Below are 22,035 nucleotides of genomic sequence, written 5' to 3'. Positions count from 1 at the left end.
AAATGCCAAAAGGGATTCTAACTGCCAAAGCCACTGCAATCGGAAGGAAAATTCAAATTTCATTGGGAATCATTCGAATTGGAATTGAATTTGTAACTGGAGTTGGAGTTCAGAGTACTTGGTACTGGGTGTGCGAGAGCGACAGAGAGGAAGAGAGGCAGTTCAAGTGTGTGGGGGTAGCTGTCACACGGGCACACACACACACACACGCACATACTCACAACTCCAGTGCATAAAACTCCAAACTGCGTTCGCCTCTCTCTTTTCGTTTCGTTTGCTCTCTCCCCTACGTTCGCCCACGCAACGCCTGGCGAGCGAGAGAGAGCGGTATAGAAGAGCAAGGGAGCCAGAGCGAGAGAGCAAGGAAGTGGTTTTTCCACCGAAAATATGGACAAAGGCAAACTGCAGAGTTAGCTGAAAATAAATAAAAATATAAAAAAAAGGAACGAGACACGAACAGCGACTGAAATAGCGGTTAACTGCGCTCCCTTACGGCGAATCGTTGAAATTCAAGACGGATCGCTATCGCATTTCTTCAATTATGTCTGTTTCGCTTTTCATTCCGCTGCAGTAAGCGATCGCGCGAAGGAGCACCAATACAGAGAGCGAGATTTGAAGAGAGAGAGAGAGAGATAGAGAGTGCGCTCCCAATTGACGACTCCACTCCCACACACACTTAACCCCGCCCCCTCGCACCCGTAATTACTATGGATTGTGGTGGTATTGCGGCACATCAGCAACAACAACTACAACAGCAACAACTGCACTTACTCCAGCAACAGCTACAACAACAACACCACCAGCAGCAGCGGCAACAACAACAGCACAGCCTCGAGGAAGCAGCAACAATAACAAATGTAAGTATCTCCCAAGTTTCTCCAAATGTATGTGTGTGTGCGTGTGTTTGTGTTGCTCGCCCATTTCCTCTGTACTTCATAATTCGCTCCCACACACAAAAAAAAAAGAAGTCATAGGGCAGAGTACATAGGAAGAAACTGAACTATACTTTTAAAGTGCAGCTTCTTCAAATTATAGGATAATATAGGAACTTAAAACTTTACCACTCCCCCCAGTCGATGGGGCAAAAGGAGAATTAATAAAAGCAAACGCAGAGAGCGGAATGATTAATCTTTGGACCAGCTGCTGGGGCAAAAACGACCACAGCAACTGCTCCTCAATGCTTTCAAGTCCAACCGAATGCCGACCCATTAATTGGTGTACTAACTTTTTCGCTCTCTCTTGCGCCTCTTTCTCCGTTCTTGCCCCATTACTTTCACCGTGCATAAACACTGGAAAGAGTTCCCGATCGTTGTGGTTCTGTTTTTCGTTGTTCGCCTCTGAGGTTCTCGATTTGTTTATGCGCGGGCGGCGGAGGAAAACCCGATTCCCCACGAAAGGCAACGGCGATGTGCGATACCATGCGGCAACAACAGCAGCAACAACAACAAACGCGAAGTTGTTGCTGCCCCTTTGTTTTGCCGCAACAGCGGGCATCGCCCCGCTCCCCTAAGTCACTTCACTCCCCAGCAGTTTGTGGCACAACCCCAACAAGGAAGGTCGATTAGTTTCTGGATCAGAATGGTAACAAACAGTTGAAACAAAAGCTCCATTTGGAAGAGATAATAATCAGATCCAATAAAAACATGAACTATATATATATTTAAACAATATTTGAACATTGCTTGTGTTTTAAGTTGAAGTATATGTACATATATAAGAGATACATTTGGTACAAAGAAAATAAACCTTTACAATGGTCACTTTGAACAAAAGTTAATAAAGGCTTAAAATGGTTTAACAATTGAAATTCTCTTAGATTCCCTTCCCAAATTAAATAATAAATATCTATGATCCTCCAGTTTTATATGTATGTATATATATACTTTATATCTTTGCAAGTCAGCCCTGTTTGTTGTCAGTCACGGTTTTGTTCACTGCACACAAACATTTTGTATGTACGTAAATAAATACATACATATGTATATATATATATATACATATAGTTTAGAGTGAACTGTCAGGATGCCAGGACGTGACTGCGTGCAGCTCAAGGACGAGGACATGAGAATTGTCCTCCCGGTGCGTGTCAAATTTGCCTAATTGCGCCCAGAGGTCAGCAAATTCTGAAAAACTGCGCTGCCCATTTGACCATTTCTGCTTGGCCAGCACGCACATTTTTCATTTCCCAAAAGCAAATATTACACCTCAGCATAAAAGGTTGAGTAAGCAGTTTGCTTGACAGCAGGACAATCTGTCAGTTGGCGATTTTGCATTGTTTCAAACAGTGAGTTTATACAAAACTCATAGGAAATGTTTCAAAAATAGTTGACAACTTTTTTCACTCCATTCTAGTTAACAGACCCCAATATAAGTGAAACAATTTAGAAAAAAAAACATGTAAATTCTTTTTTTGATTAAGTCATTATGAAGTTATTATATAAATTTAAGTAGTTTTTCTTTAAATTTAAGCTATCTGTGGTTTCCGTGCATACAAGACAGTTTATAAGACCATTGGATTGGATGTATATTTTAGGAAATATACTTTCAACTGCGTTAACAACATAAAATGTAAAAATATTTTTTTATTCTTCATTTCTTTTAAAAATGTAACTCATTCAGATACGTATATTCTTAATGTTTGGCCACACAAAAAAAAAAGAAGATTGATTTAAGCCACTACTAAATGAAAGCTGGTGGTTTTTACACCATCTACAAAAAATCCTAACTAATCCTAAATCAAAATCTTAACTAATTATAATGGAGCCAAACATCGCATGTGAAAGGGAACGTCATCAAACATCATACATATATGCCTGCATACCTTGTCCCTTTAATCTACCCCGTTTATTTTCAAGACAATTATAATTCTTAAGAATTATTTGTAATAGCACGGGCAGCACTAGTTTCGTTGCTATCCCCGATTTCTAACCGTGTACGCACTTGCATCCGACGTCCGGAGCTGCCAACTCGCTTGCATCTGCAGTCCGGTTGGCAGCGCCGTCGGCGCTCTCGCTCGCTCGCTCCTGTTGTGTTTGAGTTCGAGTTGCTGCGCTTGTGAGTTTCTCAGCTTGTCGCATTTGGGTTTCGACCGACGCGCGCAGGAGACGTGACATCGCAGAGCGGAGCGACACGAACGTAACGTAACGGAACGGCACGAAACGAAACGAAGCGCTACGCAACGAAAGGCGAACAGAAAACGAACAGCAAAATCAACGGCGGATGCGAGTGCGAGAGTGATTGGAAGTAAAAGAGCGCGCGCGGAATTCGAAGTGCACAATTATTCAATTTTATTTTTATTTTATTTTTGTTGACTTTGCGTTCCGTTTCGGTCCAAATACGTCGCCTTCTTTTGTTTTTTCTCTTTTTTCTCTTGTGCGCTGCGCTTATTAAGTTCCTTTAAAGTGCCTGGTCCATTGTGTTGTGATTGCCGCTTTTACATACACAAACATCGCAGGAAGAGGAAGCAGCATTGCGCGGGGTAAATGAAACAATAATTAAGAGTGCCCTTTATTAATTTCCAAAAGGGGCTAAAGTGATGGATGGGGGGTTTGGTAAAGGGGTCGGGGAAGAAGGGTGCAACGAAAAAGAATCCTACGACCTAAAGCAAAACCAGAACGATTGACAATAGAATCAGTATACTTTATCATTTCCTAACCACCGATAACCTCATTTCACGGCGACACATGTGCATATCTATTTGAAAAGCTCAACAGCGAAGTGCAGATGAACAGTGTTTGTACAGTAAAGTGTGTTGGTTCCAAACAAGTGGAAAATCAAATATTAGCGAGAAAAGTAGTTCACAATTTTTGTTTAATATTTGCAAACGCACTTGACGGACACTTGTAAATTTTGCATTCCAAAACTCAATTTGCAGTTAGAAAATGCAATGATCTGGGGCAATCATCAAATTCCCCCCTTGTAATTCCACCACCTTGAGTTCATTTAGCCATTGTTTACTGTGCCCTTCCATTTGTTGCGCCCCCCAAAACCGAACTTGCAACGCAGGCGTGGGTGGCAACCCTGGTCTGGCCACCACGGCTCTCCCTTGTGATTTTCGCCGGTTTTTGGCTCAGTCATATGTGCGTCATTCCGCTTCCTCCCACATTTCCATCGCATCCTCCCCCGCCAACGCCACCCCGCAGAGAGTCACCCGCATTGTCGACTCCTTGGCCACTCTACTCTCTGTTCTCGCCCACTCCTTACTCCGCCTTCGCCAAATTGCTTCTGCACGTTCGTCAAATATTTGCTCAACTCTTTTTAATTACATTACACACACTCACGCATTTGCCGCTGTTAGCCCGTTTACCCCTTTTACACCATCGCCATTACACGTTGAAAACAGTGTCTTACGCAGAGGGGGCGTTTATTCCTGACCCAACCCCCCACCCCCCTTCTGGTTTCAAACTACTAAACTTTTGGCTTTATTGTGTTTCTAAGAGTCGTAAAACTCTAAATTTACATAAATACAAATGAAAAACAAACAATGTAAAGAGTAAATTAGAAGCCCCCCTTACAATTCACTGCATACGCCACTGGCACGCACACAACAAACGGATTGTAATTGCAGATCTCTCGTCGATTTGACGAGAGATTGGGACCAAAAAGAGAGCTGCATTTGGAGAAGAGTGACTCACGCGGCAATTCGTGGAAATTCAGTGATTGATTTTATAGATTCCAAGCGAGAAAAAGACACTGGACCAGTTTTCCGATCATAGCAGGCCCATTAATTACACATGTACAACACACACATGCATACGTATTTTGACTTGGGCCTCTTTCATTTATCGCTGTATAGAGTTGGGGGTGTTGGGCATTCGAATACCCCAAGTACATAGGTACCTAAATAAAAAACAGCCCATAAAGTATCAGCATATCCTATCTAGACTGTAGGATCGCCGGTACCAAAACAGCTAGGGAAATGTGAGTGGAACTAGCTGCATGGTAGTTAGATTACAGCAATTGCATACAATATACATTTCAAGGGGATTCGATGTGGCAGAAATCTTGACCTGATTGATTTCGGGAAGCGTACTGCATTACACAGTGCTTACTTTGGTAATGGTCCACTTGAGTGAGCGAGTGATGCGCAATGGAAATGTACTGAGGCGATTCTGTTGCGATTGCATTGGTGGCCCTATTTGATGGTTCTGGTCTTCTGTTCGGGCCCCCAGCCACCTACACACATGTTTGTTTCGTAAATCCATGGGCAACGCAATCGCAGCCGTGAAATGGGATTTTCATCTAACAAAATATTTAAAAATTCTGAATGGCTTTGCAGCGAGATATTGACAAACTATAGGATTTCTTGTGCATTGTTCGGTTTAAAGAGCAGATTTTTAGAAGGTCAGAGAGAAGGGAATACATGGACCATTTATTATTTTCCGTTACTTTTGTTTCTATTAATTTTTCTATTAATTTTCATTAAGTTGTTCATATCCAGTCATGGTTTTCCCCCCATTTACTACCTGTAAAAACTGCGCGAACTGGAAAATTTTCAAACAAGATATGCCATTTTAAAGGTATGCATGCATACATATGTACCCATTAGAAAGCCTCTTTATAGGAAAGTACCATAAAGTTTGTGATCACCTCATGTTCGGAGGTACGACACTTATTTTGGGTGTTCTGATTTTACGATTCTCTTGTAACACGCCCAGCTGCCTCTGATTTGCTTTGCTTGTGCTTCGGTTCTTGCTTTTGCTTTTGCTTCTGCTTGCCGCTTTTCCCTTTCTGCTTTTGCTTTTGCTTTTGCTTTTACGTACATGCTTTGCCGGGTGCGACATCGTCTGAATTTTTATGCGGCAACTGTTCATTTGTTGTTGCTGTCGCTGTAAAAATTTTATTATCGCTTGTTTCCGTTTAGGAACCAAGAATGGGGAAAAATAATGTACCGCACACTCTCACATGCGTTTTCCCTGAAAGCAGTTTCCATGATGGACACCATCGCTTAGTGAAGCACGGCAGTTGAAAATGGCAGTCGCATTAAATTAAACGAAAGAAAGGTGTCACTTGTGGGCGAGTGTTTATATTAAAAGAAAATATTAAAACCAAATATAGTTAAATGCAATAAGCGGTATTTCGACTAAAGTGCCATTTCCATAATCAATTACCTTGCGGAAGTTCTAGATAATGATGTAATTATAGACGGCGCTTTTTGTGTCGCCACATTCATTGCGAAATCGTAAATTTGTAAATGTATGCCCTCTTACTTTTTGGTGCCATTTGGTGGTTCTTTTCCTTCACCCACATAATATTGTGTGACCGTCGGGATTTCGCCATCTTGAGGCACCTCGAGGCACTCGGTCATGGGTGGCCAATGCGATAATTCTTTTGGGTTTTGATAATAGTCACTGCTAAACCTTATAGACTTCAAGCCTCTGATAGTGGTAATCCAGTATGCTATCAGTAAGAAACTAACTCACTGAAGTGTATAGATGTTGCCATTTTGGAAACAACAGTTCTGTGTTGCAGTGGACAAGCAATGGTTAATGTCCTAAGATTATGTTCTGGGTCTAGGCCAGCTAGTAGTGCAATGTAATGTAATCGTTTATTGAGCAATAATGAGTACTTCAATACGCTAATCTGTAAACCCTTCATGTTTAATTTTTGGATTTAACATAATTATTATTGATTGGTCTTCCAGAACTTCAAAAGTTCAAAATTCCACATATTTATGTTATTCTCACAGTATTATCTACTGCATATGCCCAATTAGAAAGGAGTTTCCCCATCTGGTTTTCCCTCCTCTATTGATTTCATCCCCCCTTCCGCTTCTCCAGATGCTGCTGTTGGGTCTCGGGGTCGATGGGTCTCGTCTTCATTTCAAAATAAGCGGACATTTTCTCGTATATCGTATTTTTAGTTGTGGTTTTGGTTTTGGCCTCGGATGGGGCGGGCTCCCCTCCGTTTTCGCCTCTCCACATGCCTTGCTTTATTCCCCACTCATCTTCCGCCATCCGCAGTGGGCGTCTGTTACAGTTTGTAAATTATATTTAAACGCGAGCTGGCGTTCGTCGTCTATCGATGCGGATTCGTACTCGCATTTGGATTCCTATTCCGATTCCGATTCGGGTTCGGATTTGGTTAGCGTCGTCGGAGCAGATCGGTTTAGATCAGGAGGCAACTGCGGCGGCAAATGGGATCGTATGGTGGGGGTCTCTGTGCGCCACCAAGTGGGCGTGCAGTGGGCCAATTTGGCTAATAGATTGTATTTCGCCACACAGGCGAAGAGAGACAGAAAGAAGAGAGAAAGAGACACCCGAGTGCAGTTGCATGCATGGGATTATTTAGCACACTGAACTCTGCGTTAAATGGGCCTTCGGTCACACTGTAAATCAGTTGGCTTGCTCCCAATTCAAATGCGACTCCCATTCCCATTCCCGTATCCATTTCCATTCGCATTCGCAATCCCATTTCTATTCCTATTCCAATTCCCATTCCCAGGCTCAATGTTTTCGCTAATTGACTTCGTCTAAAGTCCGCAATAAACATTTCAGCAATTTAAAGCGGACTCGCACACACACTTAAACATCTCACACAACACACACACACACGTGCGTTGTGTTTATATATGCAAGATCTAGATATAGACTAGATGGACTGTATAATTTATAGATGGTCTTTAGCACATTTTGAATTCCGCATTCCGTTCCTAATTGATTCCGTTTGAAGAAACGAAAAAGTTCTGCGTGGGCTTTGCATTTAGCTTCCAATTTGCCGAATTAGTTTCTACGATATAATAATGCACATTGATCGGAATTAAAATTGGAATCGAAATTGGAATAGAAGCGCGCCCATTTGGGCCAATGATTTATTGAAAGTTATGCGCTTATCACCGTCTATATTCCCCCGGGCGACGGCAGCCACCCCCAATCCCCTCGCAATTGATTGGGCCGCAATAAAAAATTTGTCCGAATTAAGAAAGGCTGGGTAAATCGACCATAAAACCCTGTAATCATACATTCTGTTGATTTACAATTCAGCCCACAGAAGAAAATTATAACGAATGCGAGACCTACGAACCCGAATCCCCAGTCCACGCTTTACTACACTGCACTTTGCAGTATCAACAAGTGATTGATGTTGATGTGCATATGGTAGCACTGGCAGTGGAGGGCAGCGGTACTGAGTGCCTGCTCCTGGACGAAGGGAAACCGATTCGATCGCACCCGGAGTGGCAGGAAAAGAGGACGGGGGAGCAGCTCAAGTTTCAAGCATTGCTCTTGTTCTCGGCGCACTTGAAAAATAATATGCGTCCATCTTGAATGTACATATGTATATCCAATAACATCAATTACTACAATTGAACATCCAAAGTAGGATACAAATGGTTTGCTGAAGAATTCGCGTGGTCAAATGTGAAGAAAACATACAAAGCAATGAAATATCTATATCGATATATATCTACATCTATCTACAACTTTTTTTTTTGCTTATATCCTTCTTGACCACCACTTTTTTTCAAGTGTACTTTGCGACACGCCATGAATATGCGCAAATGGGATAGCCAACCACCGTCACTGGAGGATGTACTCGAAAACGCATCTGTTCCACGGGACTGCGACGTCTGAGACGGATACTATCTTGATCTCATAATCAACGTAGTGCGGGGTGTAGTGTGTGCGGCTCAGTTGACGACGACTCAGGGGTTGAAGAAACAGGCAAGATGGGAACAAAACAAAAAACATGCTTAAATAAGCGGACGAACGTCATCAGCATTTTTTTTTGGGCCTGCTCGCTCCGCTCTCCGTTTGCCACTTTGCATTGTGTGTTTTTGAGCTCAGTGGCAGGTGCAACTCCGTTTGTGGCCATTGTTGTAGAGGTTCCCCTGGCAATATGGGCATCGCGATGGGTATGGGTATGGATATGGGCCTGAATGCGTAGCAGCAGTTGCCCCGAAAAAAAAGGGGCGAAACCTCGGATCCGATTTATTGTTGATTATATTGTACAGGCGGCGGCAGCTGCATTTAAGGACACGCGTCACTTGCCGCTCCTTTTGCACGCGCCACACAACAGCAACAAGAAACGAAGTTAAGAAAAAGGAGCGGAGAACGGTCAACAGCGCAGATTTCTGCGACTTGCTGTCCGTGGTCTTCATTCCCCGCCGGGAATTTCGAACCGCTGCCTCGAGTGGCATCAGATGTTTCCCAAGGATCGGATCGCGTGCGCTTGTTTAGCGAGCATGCTTTCTCCTTCCGCTTCCTGACGAGTTTCAGAGTTTTGAGTTTGGTTCCTTGAAAAGGGGAACTATGAAATGGGGAACGTTTGTTGTCCGCATAAATGTGAAGATTGTTCAGCTGTCTGTGTCACAAGTGCTTATGAATGTCTCAAAAATGGCGATTACTTGCACGGCAATTCTGTCAGTTGGTCAAATAATATGTCAAAAATCAGTTATGGGCAGCATTTCCGTTTCTCGGCAATTGTCTTTCATGGTTACTTCACTCGTTGGTTTACTCCGTTGCATCGCCTTGAACTTCAGCGTACAGAGACAGAAATTCGGCATCGATTCGCCATGTCATCGTTTTTTGCAAAGGCAATTGTCAATTGTTGCTAATGATTTTGGACAATGTCGCACTGAAATAGCTGATTATTTGGCTGTACAGGTACAAGTCATGTTTCCTGTTCTTTTCTCTCCGTGTACGATGGAGGGGGGTCCTCCAATTAGGCTGCTTAACGAACCAAACCCAAAGTCAAACCGAAACGAAACGAAACGGCGCAAAGTTAAGTGTTGTAAAGTCAACTGAACTCCACATAAACTCAACAATCGAGTTTAAACACAACTCTGTTGCTTCTTGACGATGGCGATGATGGTTACGGTGTTGATGATGGCCAAATTCGAGCTGTGACATTATAAATTCTGCATGCCATATATACATATGTATATATATTATATATTGTACGCGGTCTCCGCGTTTTACGAGCGACAATTTCGCCAAAGGAGCGAAACGCCTGCTCTATAAGGCCGTGGCTCCATGACTAGCCGGCTTTTTGGCTGTGTGTGTGTGAATGGGAATGGGGCCCATTAAAAGTTAAATTTAATGTATTAATTTATTTTCTGTTTGCCCGCCAGTGTTGCTTTTTGTCCACTCTTGTGTCTTGGTTATTTTTTGGTTTTCTTTTTTGGCAACGCTTGTTTGTTGTTTTTATTAATCGACTGCGGAAGTTGCTGTAAATGTCCACAAACATGAGAATATTCATAATGCGTTTGGCCGAGCTCCACCACCGAGCTCCCTGCCCATCTGCTGTTTTCACCCACAGCCCTTCGCCGCTCCCTTCTACCATTCTGTGCCATTTTGGGGCAGCTCCAATGACGTAAGTGGGAGGAGGGGTGTTGGTTGTTAGCAGGGAGTTGTGAGCGAGTGGACTCTCGCTTTTAGTTAATTACTGGCGATATTATTGTAGTGTAGAAGTAATTACTTTGCAGCTAGCTCCCGCGGGAACGGAATGAGCACCCAACATGCGACTTTGGTTGGTTGAGTAGGTCATGAGTGGTAAGCAACCACTTGTTAGATGGAGTTGGATGGGGCACTTTGGGTGAGGTAGGTCCATCAAAAGAGCAGCGCGCAGCACCTCCAGCTCTTGGGGCTTAAGACCGAACCCCCCCATCCTCGAATCGGACTTGAAACCCAGTCTGTCAGTCAGTCTGTCTGTCTGTTTATACAATTATCGGATCCGCTGGGTTATAATTGGTTTATCATGGAAGTCGGACGGGCCGGGCTGTGTGCCCAAGGTGAACAACAGCCAACCGATCCGCCAAGAACATTGAACTGCAGCTGAAAATCTTACTTTATTTACTTATTTCCAGATCGACTGCGACTGAAACGCAGCGTTCCACGGAAAAAATGGTTTATTCCATTTCAGACTCCTCCAACGATTGTAATTTAAAACACCTTTAAACACAGACGTTTTCTCAATAACGAGGCGATTTTATTGCTAATGAAATAAGAAGAAATAAGAAAGACGGGGAAGCTCAAGTGTTCAGCAAAACAAAACAAGCGTCGTTGTCATGTGTCGAATTTCTTAATAGGAAACAATGTTTATGTGGATCGAGTTCCATTTGAGAGTCAGTACTTAATTATATGATACAAATTATATGGTTTTTTCGATTAATGCACGTTTTTGTGCCAAAATGCCGCATAAGTTGTTACGAATCGAAAGCAAACTTACGTGAATAACTTAACTTATGGCCAATAGCAGCAGTGTATAATTAAGTGTTTTGGGTGCAACAGGAAATTGCAAAACGCCCAGCTTATTAGTTGGTAATACTCCATCGGATTGAGCAGAATCTGTTAGCCACTTTCGTTTGGTAAAGTTTCAATTCACAATCAACATGCTGACGCCTTCTACTTTTCTATTTGGTCTTGAGTTGGAATTGTTGACACTTGTCTGCGTAAACTGATGGTGGTCCACCAAACAGAAGACAGTGCACGGAAAAATAGTTGAAAATATTAAGTCTTAGTTTAGTTTATAAGGTTTATATAACGAGTTATAAGGGTACAGGGCATAGAAACGCCTAGTTGTTGGGGTTTTAATTCCATTTCGTGACTATTGCGGCTGCAGTTCATTTGCTACACTATTGGAATACATATCGTTGTGATTCTATTATGCATGCATCAGCCTCCGCTTCTTGGCGCTATAATTCCCAATGGGTTTTAAGCGTGAATTGGATTAAAACCGGTTCTGATCCCTGGATAGATAGCAATTAAAATCTAGGCTAATAAACGACCTTGTTCATTAATAAACGCCATACACATGGAGCTTGCGAATATCTTGCTCTCAATCTAACAAACTAGACAACAAAATCGATCAATAGAACGATTCTTGAAGTGACGCGCTTTTTTTCTGTGTGTATTGGGAGTGCAGTGGTGAAGCGACCTATGCAAATATGCAAACAAGAGTCGTAAACTAACAGCAACAAATGGCCGGTAGATGGGGATTCTGTGTGGGGTCTGTGCCTCCACTTCTGACCCCCGTGTCCATCCATGCCGCTCCTCCCCCCGCACCACTCACCCCTTCCCGACGGTCATGTCGATGGGATTCTGTTGTTGTGGCTGTCATTGAACTTTGTGGACAACCGATTGCTGGTTTTTGAGGGAAAAGGGCAGGCGTAGGGGTTATTAGAAGCCGCCTCCTCATCTCACTTTGTGCATTCCGTTTTCCATGTGCATTTATGTACATATGTATGTACATACATACAGACAGACAGACACTTATGTCCATAAATCAACGCTAACCAAGCGGGGCGACATGTGCATTGTTGAATGGAACTCGAACTGGAACTGGAACTCTCTAACCTCGTTTTAACCTTCCCCGTATCCATATCCATATCTCCACATCCACATCCATTCCGTGTCATCATCAGCAGCCGCTGCCCTTCTCGGTGCGTTGAGCAGCTGACACTGATGGCAGATCATCACGGGTCCCCGGGTGGAGTTCACTTGACTAAAGTGCCAATTACCCAAAAAGAAAAAAAGAAAGAAACTAAAACAGAAACATAAACAAAAACAAGAAAACCTTTTCGAGCCACGCAATGACTCATTCAGTGGAGCGTTGAAAAGGCCATAAAGCAAAGGCGGCAACTCCATCGGCAGAAAGTAACCGAAATGACCAGTAAGACGTCGGCGGTTGTCAGCGATGTCACATATGTACATATCATGCCCAGTTGCTCCGGATGGCGATCGGATTGAGTGGATCGGATGGGATGTGTCGGAACGTGGAAGACTTGAAAGTCTTGACCGAACATTCAAATGAGCACAAGCACCAGGTTCTAGGGTAATAAATCAGTGCCATACAAGAGAGCGTGAGTGACCCAGTCCATCTGGCAAGCGTGATTATAAGTTCTTGTATCATACGGTCAAGTCAGTAAATACTATATTATATATACTACTATTTGTCGCTCTTTATAAACTCGGTCGTAAATATAGACTTGGTGGTTTCATTCAAATCTGTCTAAACCACAAGACGTTCCACCTCGTTCGTCTTCCGTCTTTCCCTTTCCCTTAACCCCCCCTCCCCTCACTACCATTTCTCTTGGCCAACTGCCAGTCATTGTGATTGTTTTTGCCTTTGCCCCCAGCTGTTAACAAGCCCCACTCCTCCGTTAATACGTGACTTATGCCCTGGTAAATTACTTAACACTCGCCAGTCGCCGGGCAGCTTCAACTGCATTATGTACATATATCGACAGTGCGGATTCGGATTCATGGGAAACATCAGGAGCAGTGGCAACTAATACTAGACTATATCGCCAAATGGCCACGACTGCTGCTGGAGAAACGCCAAAAGTACTGGACTTGGACGGAGGAAAGGCGGCTTTGCTTTTGATTGCCGAGCGTCAGCAGTATTAGCAAAATGCACAGCAAAAAGAAAATAGTAGCTAGATATGTATATAATGATTTGGATTTGCTTAGCTTATTAGATATTATCTTAAAGCAGACAACTTTTAAGATTTAATGCGACAAAAGATTAATGCTTTTAAAGGTTATAGCCTTTCTTTAAACTCTTTGAGTAAACTATTGCATATGAGTGTATCTTGTGGATACAAGATGTAGTTCGAGCAGAAAAAGGGAAAAAGGATTTGTTCTTTTTCCACGTTTTCCACGAGTGTGGAAATATCTTAGCGATACAAATACCGTTTTATTCATGAGCGCTTCGTTGCGCTGGAATCAGTTCGAAACTGATTATTCAAAATCGTGGAATTGCTGGTGTGTTCAGTATCAGTTTTTTCTCCAGGTGCGATTGCTGTTGGCGGCGGGAAGTCGTTGTCGTCCAAAGTAAAATGTGTAACGTGTTTGGAGCGACAGAGGGCGGCGACAGAAGTGGAAAGAGGTTGGGTCAGCCAGCTGCATTGGCAAGCGACTACAGCTTCAGACTTCAGACTTCTGACTACCGACAATCGCCAATCTCTAATCGGAAAATCGTCGTTCGTCAGCGGACGTTCCATTGGGGCACGTTTCACACAAGCTGCCACAATGCAAACAAGATGGGGCGCCCAGCTGATAATACTTGGGCATTTCTGGGTCCAGCTATAAAGCCAAAGTTCCCCAACTATGCTCGTAATTATCAACTGCCGCATTTTAAATTCGAGCCACGAAGACTCCAATAAATTATGGTCACTTAAAACATGCATATTTTTTTTAAGGAACATTAGACACTAGATTGGAATGGCATGTTTCTTACACTTTTATAACTTGTAACCATAATGCTAATACTGTCTGCTTCTCCTTTTCAGATCAACCTAAGGGGCATCTTGGTCGGCGGCGCTGCCAGCGGCGCAGGAGTAGCAGGAGCAGCGGCTGGTGGTGCGACGACGACGACGACGACCGCCGCTGGCTTCGTGGCTGGTGGAGATTGCCCTGTGATCGGCGCCGGTGCTGGCGCTGGCGTCAAGCTGCGCAGGCACAGCGATCGTCCCCTGACGCCGGAGGCCAAGCAGCTCTCTCACACATACCGCATCTCGATGGCCAACCTGGAGGATTCGCAGGAGTCGGAGCTGGACCAGATCCTGGGCGAGCTGAGTCTGCTGGAGGCGCAAATTAGCTACACCGAGGCCTCCATGCTGCCCGCCATGTGTGCTCCAAGTGCGGGCGCTCAGATAGCACCGCCACCGGGAGTGACCCAGCTGCCGGGCAGTGCTCCATCGATGGTCTCCATGTCGGCAGCATCCTCGCGTTCCCATTCGCGCACCAATAGCACCATCTCAGCAGACGTAAGCAGCTGCTCGTCGTCGGGGATCTCGGAGAATGGACACGGACTGGGAATGGGAATTGGCGGGCCCGGGTCGGCCGGAATGATGGTGCAGCCACCGCCACCGGGCGGCATGACCATGGGAATAACGCTGGGTGTTGTCACGCCCCGCGAGCCGCGCACCGAATCGCCAGACAATGATTCCGCTTTCAGCGACACCGTTTCGCTGCTGTCCAGCGAGTCGTCGGCCTCCTCGAACACATCCCTGCAGCAGCAGCAGCAGCAACAACAGCACCAACAGCACCAGCAGCAGCAGAAACAACAGCTGGCCGGCGCGGAGAAACTACACCACGGCGTCCATGGGCAGCACGGTGGCCAGCAGAGTGGCGCCAACAGCATCACGAAGGCGGACAAGATCCAGTTGGCACTGCATAAGCTGGAAAGCGCCCCCATCCGTCGCCTGTTTGTCAAGGCCTTCACCTCCGACGGTGCCTCCAAATCACTGCTGGTTGATGAGCGCATGGGCTGTGGTCATGTAACGCGACTTTTGGCCGACAAGAACCACGTGCAAATGCAGTCCAACTGGGCGTTGGTCGAGCACTTGGGCGATCTGCAGATGGGTGAGTGCTTTTAATTGGCTTTTAGGAAGGCTTTACATGTTCTAATAGCCAATGAATTGTGCCCTTTGATCCTGGGGTAAATTTTAGAAGGAAAACTAAATAATAACTGATCGCTCTTCCCACAGAACGCCTCTTTGAGGACCACGAGCTGCTGGTGGACAACCTGATGACGTGGCACTCAGACGCCGGCAACCGAGTGCTCTTTCAACAGCGTCCGGACAAGGTGACGCTTTTCCTGCGGCCGGAGCTCTACTTACCCGGACCCCAGATGGCGCCCGGATGCCAGCATGACGAGCAGACGCGGCAGATGCTGCTCGACGAGTTCTTCGATTCGCACAACCAGCTCCAGATGGACGGACCGCTTTACATGAAGGCGGACCCAAAGAAGGGCTGGAAGCGATATCATTTCGTGTTGCGCTCCTCGGGCCTCTACTACTTCCCCAAGGAGAAGACCAAGAACACGCGCGACCTGGCCTGCCTGAATCTGTTTCACGGCCACAACGTGTACACTGGATTGGGCTGGCGCAAGAAGTGGAAGTCGCCGACTGACTACACCTTTGGCTTCAAGGCGGTGGCGGACTCTTCGCTGGGCAAGTCGTGTCGCTCCCTCAAAATGCTGTGCGCCGAAGACCTGCCGACGCTGGACCGCTGGCTGACGGCCATCCGCGTCTGCAAGTACGGCAAGCAGCTGTGGGACAGTCACAAATCGCTGCTCGAGGATCTCTGCCTGAGCCGCGACGATGCCGTCTCGCAGTCGAGCTTTGCGGCCTCCATGCGCAGCGAGTCCATCTCGAGCATCTCCTCGGCGGTTCCGTCGCAGTGCGGCAGTGTTTCCTCGGCCATCAGCAGCATGTCCAACTCGACTAGCGGCCGCACATCGCGCGCCTCCAGCAGCAGCTCCAGTGGCTGCCTCTCGGACGACAACAACGCCTTCGACTCCGAGTTCACCACTGGCACCATTAAGCGCAAGCCCTCGATGAAGCCCAATCTCCCGCTGACCACGATGACACGCCAGCTGAAGGAGGTGGGCGAGATCACCATCTGTGAGAGCGCAGGTGGCGATGCCAGTTCCCCGGAGCGCAGTGGTACTCTAACGCGCCGCCATAGTCGTCGCAAGTCGCAGGAGAGCAACGGCAGCGGCACGCTAAAGCGCCGCCCGATTGCCGTGCCGGTGGCCACTGTTGTCAAGCAGACGGAGCCAATGGGCAGCGCCTCGTCGACGTCGTCCAGCAGCAACTCTACGCCCACGCCCACACCCAGCATATGCGCCAAACCGCCGCCAGGCGATTCGGCCTCGCTGATGTGTTCGTCTACCCTGTCTTTGGACTCGCTGCCTCCGCCACCTCCGCCGCCCGCTTTAGATGGGTCGGAGGATCAGGATGTGTACGGGTCACAGCTGTCGCTGGCCTCACTGCCACCACCGCCTCCGCCTGAGGATGTGCTGGCAATGAACTATGCAGAACCCTCCAGTCCGTCTACGCCCACACCAATGAGCACTGCAATGATCATGCCCAACAGCAACGGATCGTTGCCCCCGGCGGTGCCGGCCAAGCCCATGAAGCCAGCAGTGAAGCAGGCGGCGGGCGGTCTCAAGGCCGCGCCACCATACAAGGCGCCGCCGGATTACGTGGGCCCAGCCCTGCTGCCTGGGCCGCCATTGCCGCCGCCGCCTCCCGCCCAGAAAAAGGTCTCGTTCGCAGACTCTCCGGTGCTGCTGCGTCGCAAGATGTGCTCACCGGAACCCGTGCTGCCCCAGCGATCGCCCAGCACCACGCTCAGCTGTCATTCCAGCTCCAGTGCAGGATCGGCCTACCAGACCTACGCGCCCGGGCCTATGTTGCCGCCGCGTGCTGATGTGGCGCGCCTGTCCAGCCTGAGTAACGGCAGCAGCAGCGAGGTGACCTCGCCCAAGCGCCTGCAGGAGTCGGCCTCGAATCCGCCCCGCGACTTTCTCAAGGATCTGCAGCGCGTGATGCGCAAGAAATGGCAGGTGGCTCAAAAGTGCAAGGCGGAGCCAGCGACGACGCCGCATGAGGTCCTGGGCTTCCGGGACTTTAGCAACGAGGACCTTCTGGCCGCCCACAACCTCAACTCTGGGGCCAACTCCTCGCACTACTACCGCGAGACGGCCAACGTGAGCCACTGGGTGAGGAAGCACTACGAGTATGCCCACAATGCGCTCTACGAGAACGTGCACGCCCAGGCGGCGGCGGGAGTGCCTGGGAGTGGAGAAGCCACCACGCCTCCGCTCCCACCTCCGCCTGGTAATTCAGTGGCAGCTAAAAAACGTCCGCCGCCGCCGCCTCCGAAGCGGAGCGACAAGACGCACCTGACCAACCGGGTTTAATGGCATCGCAGGAGAAGAGTAAGTCACGCGCTGAAATGAATGCACACAATCACCTTGACTATCAGAGATTTGCGAACTAATTTCTTTCATTTTCAGGTGAAACCGCTTGCTTACCGAGATCCTCGTTCTCCAAAGGAAGGATTTTCGTACAGGATCACAGTTATGCACTCGTCTGAAAGAAAGCAGAGAAAAGAATCTTACAAATTCCTATTTAAGTCCAGGCGACAGCGGAGCGAGATGGAAAACCACTAATTAAAACATACATATATATTTTCCTAGAATATGCTATGGCCACGCCCACTTCTCTCACAAAAGTATTACACATCATGGAGAATCAAACTGTTGAACTTGATCGCAGTTCGGAGTCAAACCACGTCAAAAGTGTCAACAAGAGAGTTTTCAAATTTCCAATGGCAGGCGTCCACAAAGAACCTTTTTGCTTTTAATTGTATATCTAAATTGAAAACCTCGTCTTGTATATTTTTAAAAACCTTTAATTTTAAGAATACCTTTACCAGAGTCAATAGTTTCGAGTATCTCCCCTAACATATTTTTGTTGGCACTCTTGACTTGGTTTGATTCATCATCTATATTTTAATTTTGAAAATCAAAAAACTTCTGCGGTACTCGCCTGCGGAATTAAATGCGAAATGCAAAATAGGAATTCTGGCATTAGTAAAAATATTTAAGATACATTTTAGTTTGTAAAAAGGAAAAATGCATTTTAGGAACGATAGTGCATTATTTAAAGAACACTAAATTAGCGCTAGATAAGTGTACAATGTTTTTATATATACATGCACTCTTTTAATTGTTTAGTTGCTCGTAGTATTGATTTTATACATTATCTATTTTTTTTGCGATTATCTTTGTAACGGTAGAGTGAACGTTTTGTGAGCGCATGAAATGCGCTGCGCTAGCAAAAGGAAATGCCTTATAAAGCATATTAACCTAAAAAGGGGAAGCCCTGCATAAACACCTAATATACATACATAAATACACACATAGGTCATATACCTATGTTGATCTATCCAAATGATTTGCTGTTTAAAGCGATACTATTCTCATTTTCGAAATTTGTAATGCCACTCTGATTGTTCAGTTTAAGAAACCAAATGCTTAGTTTCAAAAGATTTGTCAAGTTCCTCAATAGTGTTAAAGTTGTATTTCTCTTTGTGCTTGGAAAAGCAGACAGATCGGCCATAGAATGCAATTTGTATGTGCAAATCAAACTATTTATATTGAAGGCAATAGGAGAAAATGGAGCTAATTCTGTACACAAATCAAATATGTATTCATATAGTAACTGTAATTGTAATAATATATAAATTAATATACTTGGCAACATTTCGTTTGCGAATTTTGTTTTTCAGCATATAATTTTTGAAGCGTTCCTATAGGTTCAATTTTTATATGCATACATTATTAACAACTTTCGGCTAAGCTAAATGGCTTTTGATTCTATATAATCGATGCAATAATCGAACCGATTTGTTTAGCAAACCTATCCCCAAGCGATAGAATGTCATTTATCGATTGTGTATTGATTGTAATTTGTACTTTGTAATTGTTTTTGTGTAGTAACTTGTTTGCCATTTGTTTTGTGTGTATGTTTGTGTACAGCCAGAAACAGCCATATATGTATATCCATAACTATAGGAACATATATGTACGTGCATGTGTGCATTTGTGTCAGGCACGCCAGTAAATCAGCTTAGAAATGTCCTTGCTGCATAAATTGCACGAATGCATATATGATTCTGTACTATATGAGGTTTTGTTACGTTTACACCGGCTTGTGTGCTGCGATCAAGTAGTGATCGGAATCCATCGACTAAACTTCAACTTCGCCTTCTCTCTCCAGCCATCCTAGAAGTGTTCGGACTCCAGTCCCCCAGATACCCTGCATCCGCCAGATAAGCCTGCTTTTGTTGCCCATCCCGTGTCACAGCTAGATAGATCCCTCCCTGCGCGAATATGTGGAAACGTTCGTTTCCGTAAACAAGAATCTAAGTTGGGTGTTATTAGGGTGAAATTGCATTTTACTTTCCTACATATACAACACTAAAGGGTATTATGCATATAGATCTAGATGTAAACATACTTAAATAAAGGAAATGCCAATTTTTTAAAGCTTGAATTTATACGAACATATTTTTTAGAAACTATACGCTATATATATATATATTATATATGGTAGGAACACAAGGATGTGCCATAGGCGCCGTCGTCGTGTCGAAACAAAAAAAAGGGATCGGAAAACCCGCAACGTTTTTTGCTAAGAGTGTATTGAAATCTAAAAAGAACCTAGTCATTAAGTCCACGATAAAAAGAAAGTACATTAAAAGCTAAATCAATTTATATAAAATGACACGCATATACACAAATGTATGTTATTAACGGCAAAAGATAAATCTAGAAACCTGAATCTAGAAACTTACTCCATGCTTTAGCTACAGAAGGCATTTTAAATCATTTTTGTTTGCCATCTTTTACACTTGATTTGTTTCCGTTGTTTCCGTTTTGTTTGCTTACACGTTTCGAACTGAATGTATAAACAATTTAGTAATGCAGTGAATTAAAGCGCGGTTCAACTAAAAGAACAGAAATCAAACACAGAACAGAATCCTAATTATGCTAAATAAGCAAATAAGCAAACTCGTATATTGCAGCCCAAACTAAAACTAAATGAAAAAGACTACTTACTCACTGGAGGTGGATTAAATAAGTAAGTTAATTACTATATCGCCGACACATTCAGAAATCATTCATATGCATTAACTACAAATTTACAAGTACAGCAGCGGAAAACTACGACATCTAACTAATGAAATCAAAGGAAAATTCAATCTAATAAGTAAAACCAGAAATTCTTTGCAGGGCTATTATATAGTGAACAATGTTGCCATTTGATACCACTTTTTTCCACAAATAAAACACATTTGATATGAAAATATATATTACTATATATACCTTATATTCCGCATCAAATGGAATTTTTTGTAATTTTGATAGAAACATTCAAAACGTAATTAAATCGAAAGCGAGCAACAAAAACTGTGCGAATGAAACGTGTTACGAAAACTATGAAAAATAAATGCGAGAAATGCCTAAGAAAAATTTGAACTAAATTAAGATGCTATTTATTTGTCGGTGGGTGTATGCAATGCAATTGGATTTTATTTTGGTCACTGGTAAGTTTAGTTTGCAAATGGGAGGTATGTTTTTAAATTTAAAAGCCGAAGGCTTTGCATAATAATAGAAATAAAGGTCCGAGGCTTAATTATAAATCAATTGATTTTTAAAATTAACTTACAATTTGAGGTAAGATAGTGAGCTAAATATTAATTTTAATTATTAAAACTAAACTATACAGTAACATCAGAATTAGGCCCATCTTAAAATAAGTGATTCGTATATCAACATCTACTAAAACCTTTTTCAACTATAAATTAATAAACGATTATAAACGATATATTAAGTGAAATCTACTATACTATACTATAGTTATTATGATTAAAAATAAAACTTTTGATATTGAGGAAGAATTATGATGTTCAAAACAACTTTGCATAACTTTTAGATACAATCTTTAAAATGACAAGATATTCAAACTATACTTAATACTAAGCAAGGTGAATTTGAATAAGGATGACTTTACAGCTGTGTTCATAAAAATAGCAGTGCGAGGGAAAATAAGAAATATAAAGGTATTTTTCCATGTCCCTTTTTGGAACCGACTTCTTATTCCACTTATTTTATTACACACCAGAATTTCTGATTATTATCTTGATTAATTAATAAGATTACAAATCTATACTTTCGATACTATTGAAGAAATAAATGTGAAACATTTGTTGAATTGTTTGAAATTAAATACCTAATGATATTATAAAAAAAATGTGACCGTTAAAAATGTAAATCATAGGAATTTTTATCTTAAGCTCGCATGTCCCAAGCACTGCTATTTTTATGAACACAGCTGTATATTATAATATTTCATATAATATAATTTCATTTTAAATTTAAACAGTGCGCAACACTTTAAAAATCGGTTTTCAATTCAGGATTGATGGCTAGAACTATGAGTAATACAAATATGAAGCTCATTAGGCATAAACAAAATCATACCGTTGTGCATATCCATGCTCCACTGTACCCATTCGCAGCACACACCCAAATTTTAAGTCGCAGGGAACGAGCGAAGCTTTGCAAATTTACGCATTTTAATGCCCTCTCAACGCAGCTGACCAGGATCGCCGCTTCGAAGGATGTGAGCCTGCGCTGCCCCAAAACGCCGGCGTCGACGTCGACGTTGCCTGCGGCAGCGACGGCGGCCGCGGCAGAGGCAGCAGCAGCAGCCGCAGTCGACATAATTTTCAG

The 22,035-nt window shown here is 44.1% G+C and overlaps 1 protein-coding gene across 1 annotated transcript; it reads left to right on the top strand.

Annotated features, from left to right (window-relative positions):
- Positions 1-416: 416 nt before the first annotated feature.
- LOC117148011 (abnormal cell migration protein 10) lies at positions 417-20,783 on the top strand. The gene is made up of 4 exons (XM_033315171.1): positions 417-857; positions 14,231-15,305; positions 15,431-17,670; positions 17,749-20,783. Exons 1-3 carry the CDS (start codon positions 708-710, stop codon positions 17,650-17,652), a joined length of 3,447 nt encoding a protein of 1,148 aa, XP_033171062.1. The 5' UTR covers positions 417-707; the 3' UTR covers positions 17,653-17,670; positions 17,749-20,783.
- The last annotated feature ends 1,252 nt before the right edge of the window (positions 20,784-22,035 follow it).

The sequence above is a fragment of the Drosophila mauritiana genome, chromosome X (assembly GCF_004382145.1).
Source record: "Drosophila mauritiana strain mau12 chromosome X, ASM438214v1, whole genome shotgun sequence".
Taxonomy (NCBI): Eukaryota; Metazoa; Arthropoda; class Insecta; order Diptera; family Drosophilidae; genus Drosophila; species Drosophila mauritiana.
The sequence above is the reverse complement of the archived record's forward strand: the minus strand, read 5'-3'. Positions and strand labels throughout refer to the sequence as shown.

What these genes read in the sequence shown, in the direction of transcription:
- LOC117148011 (XM_033315171.1), top strand. Translation starts at nt 708, where the DNA reads ATGGATTGTGGTGGTATTGCGGCACATCAGCAACAACAACTACAACAG. An exon ending in AAGCAGCAACAATAACAAAT is followed by an intron (nt 858 to 14,230) that starts GTAAGTATCTCC and finishes TCTCCTTTTCAG; the next exon opens with ATCAACCTAAGGGGCATCTT. An exon ending in CTTGGGCGATCTGCAGATGG is followed by an intron (nt 15,306 to 15,430) that starts GTGAGTGCTTTT and finishes CTCTTCCCACAG; the next exon opens with AACGCCTCTTTGAGGACCAC.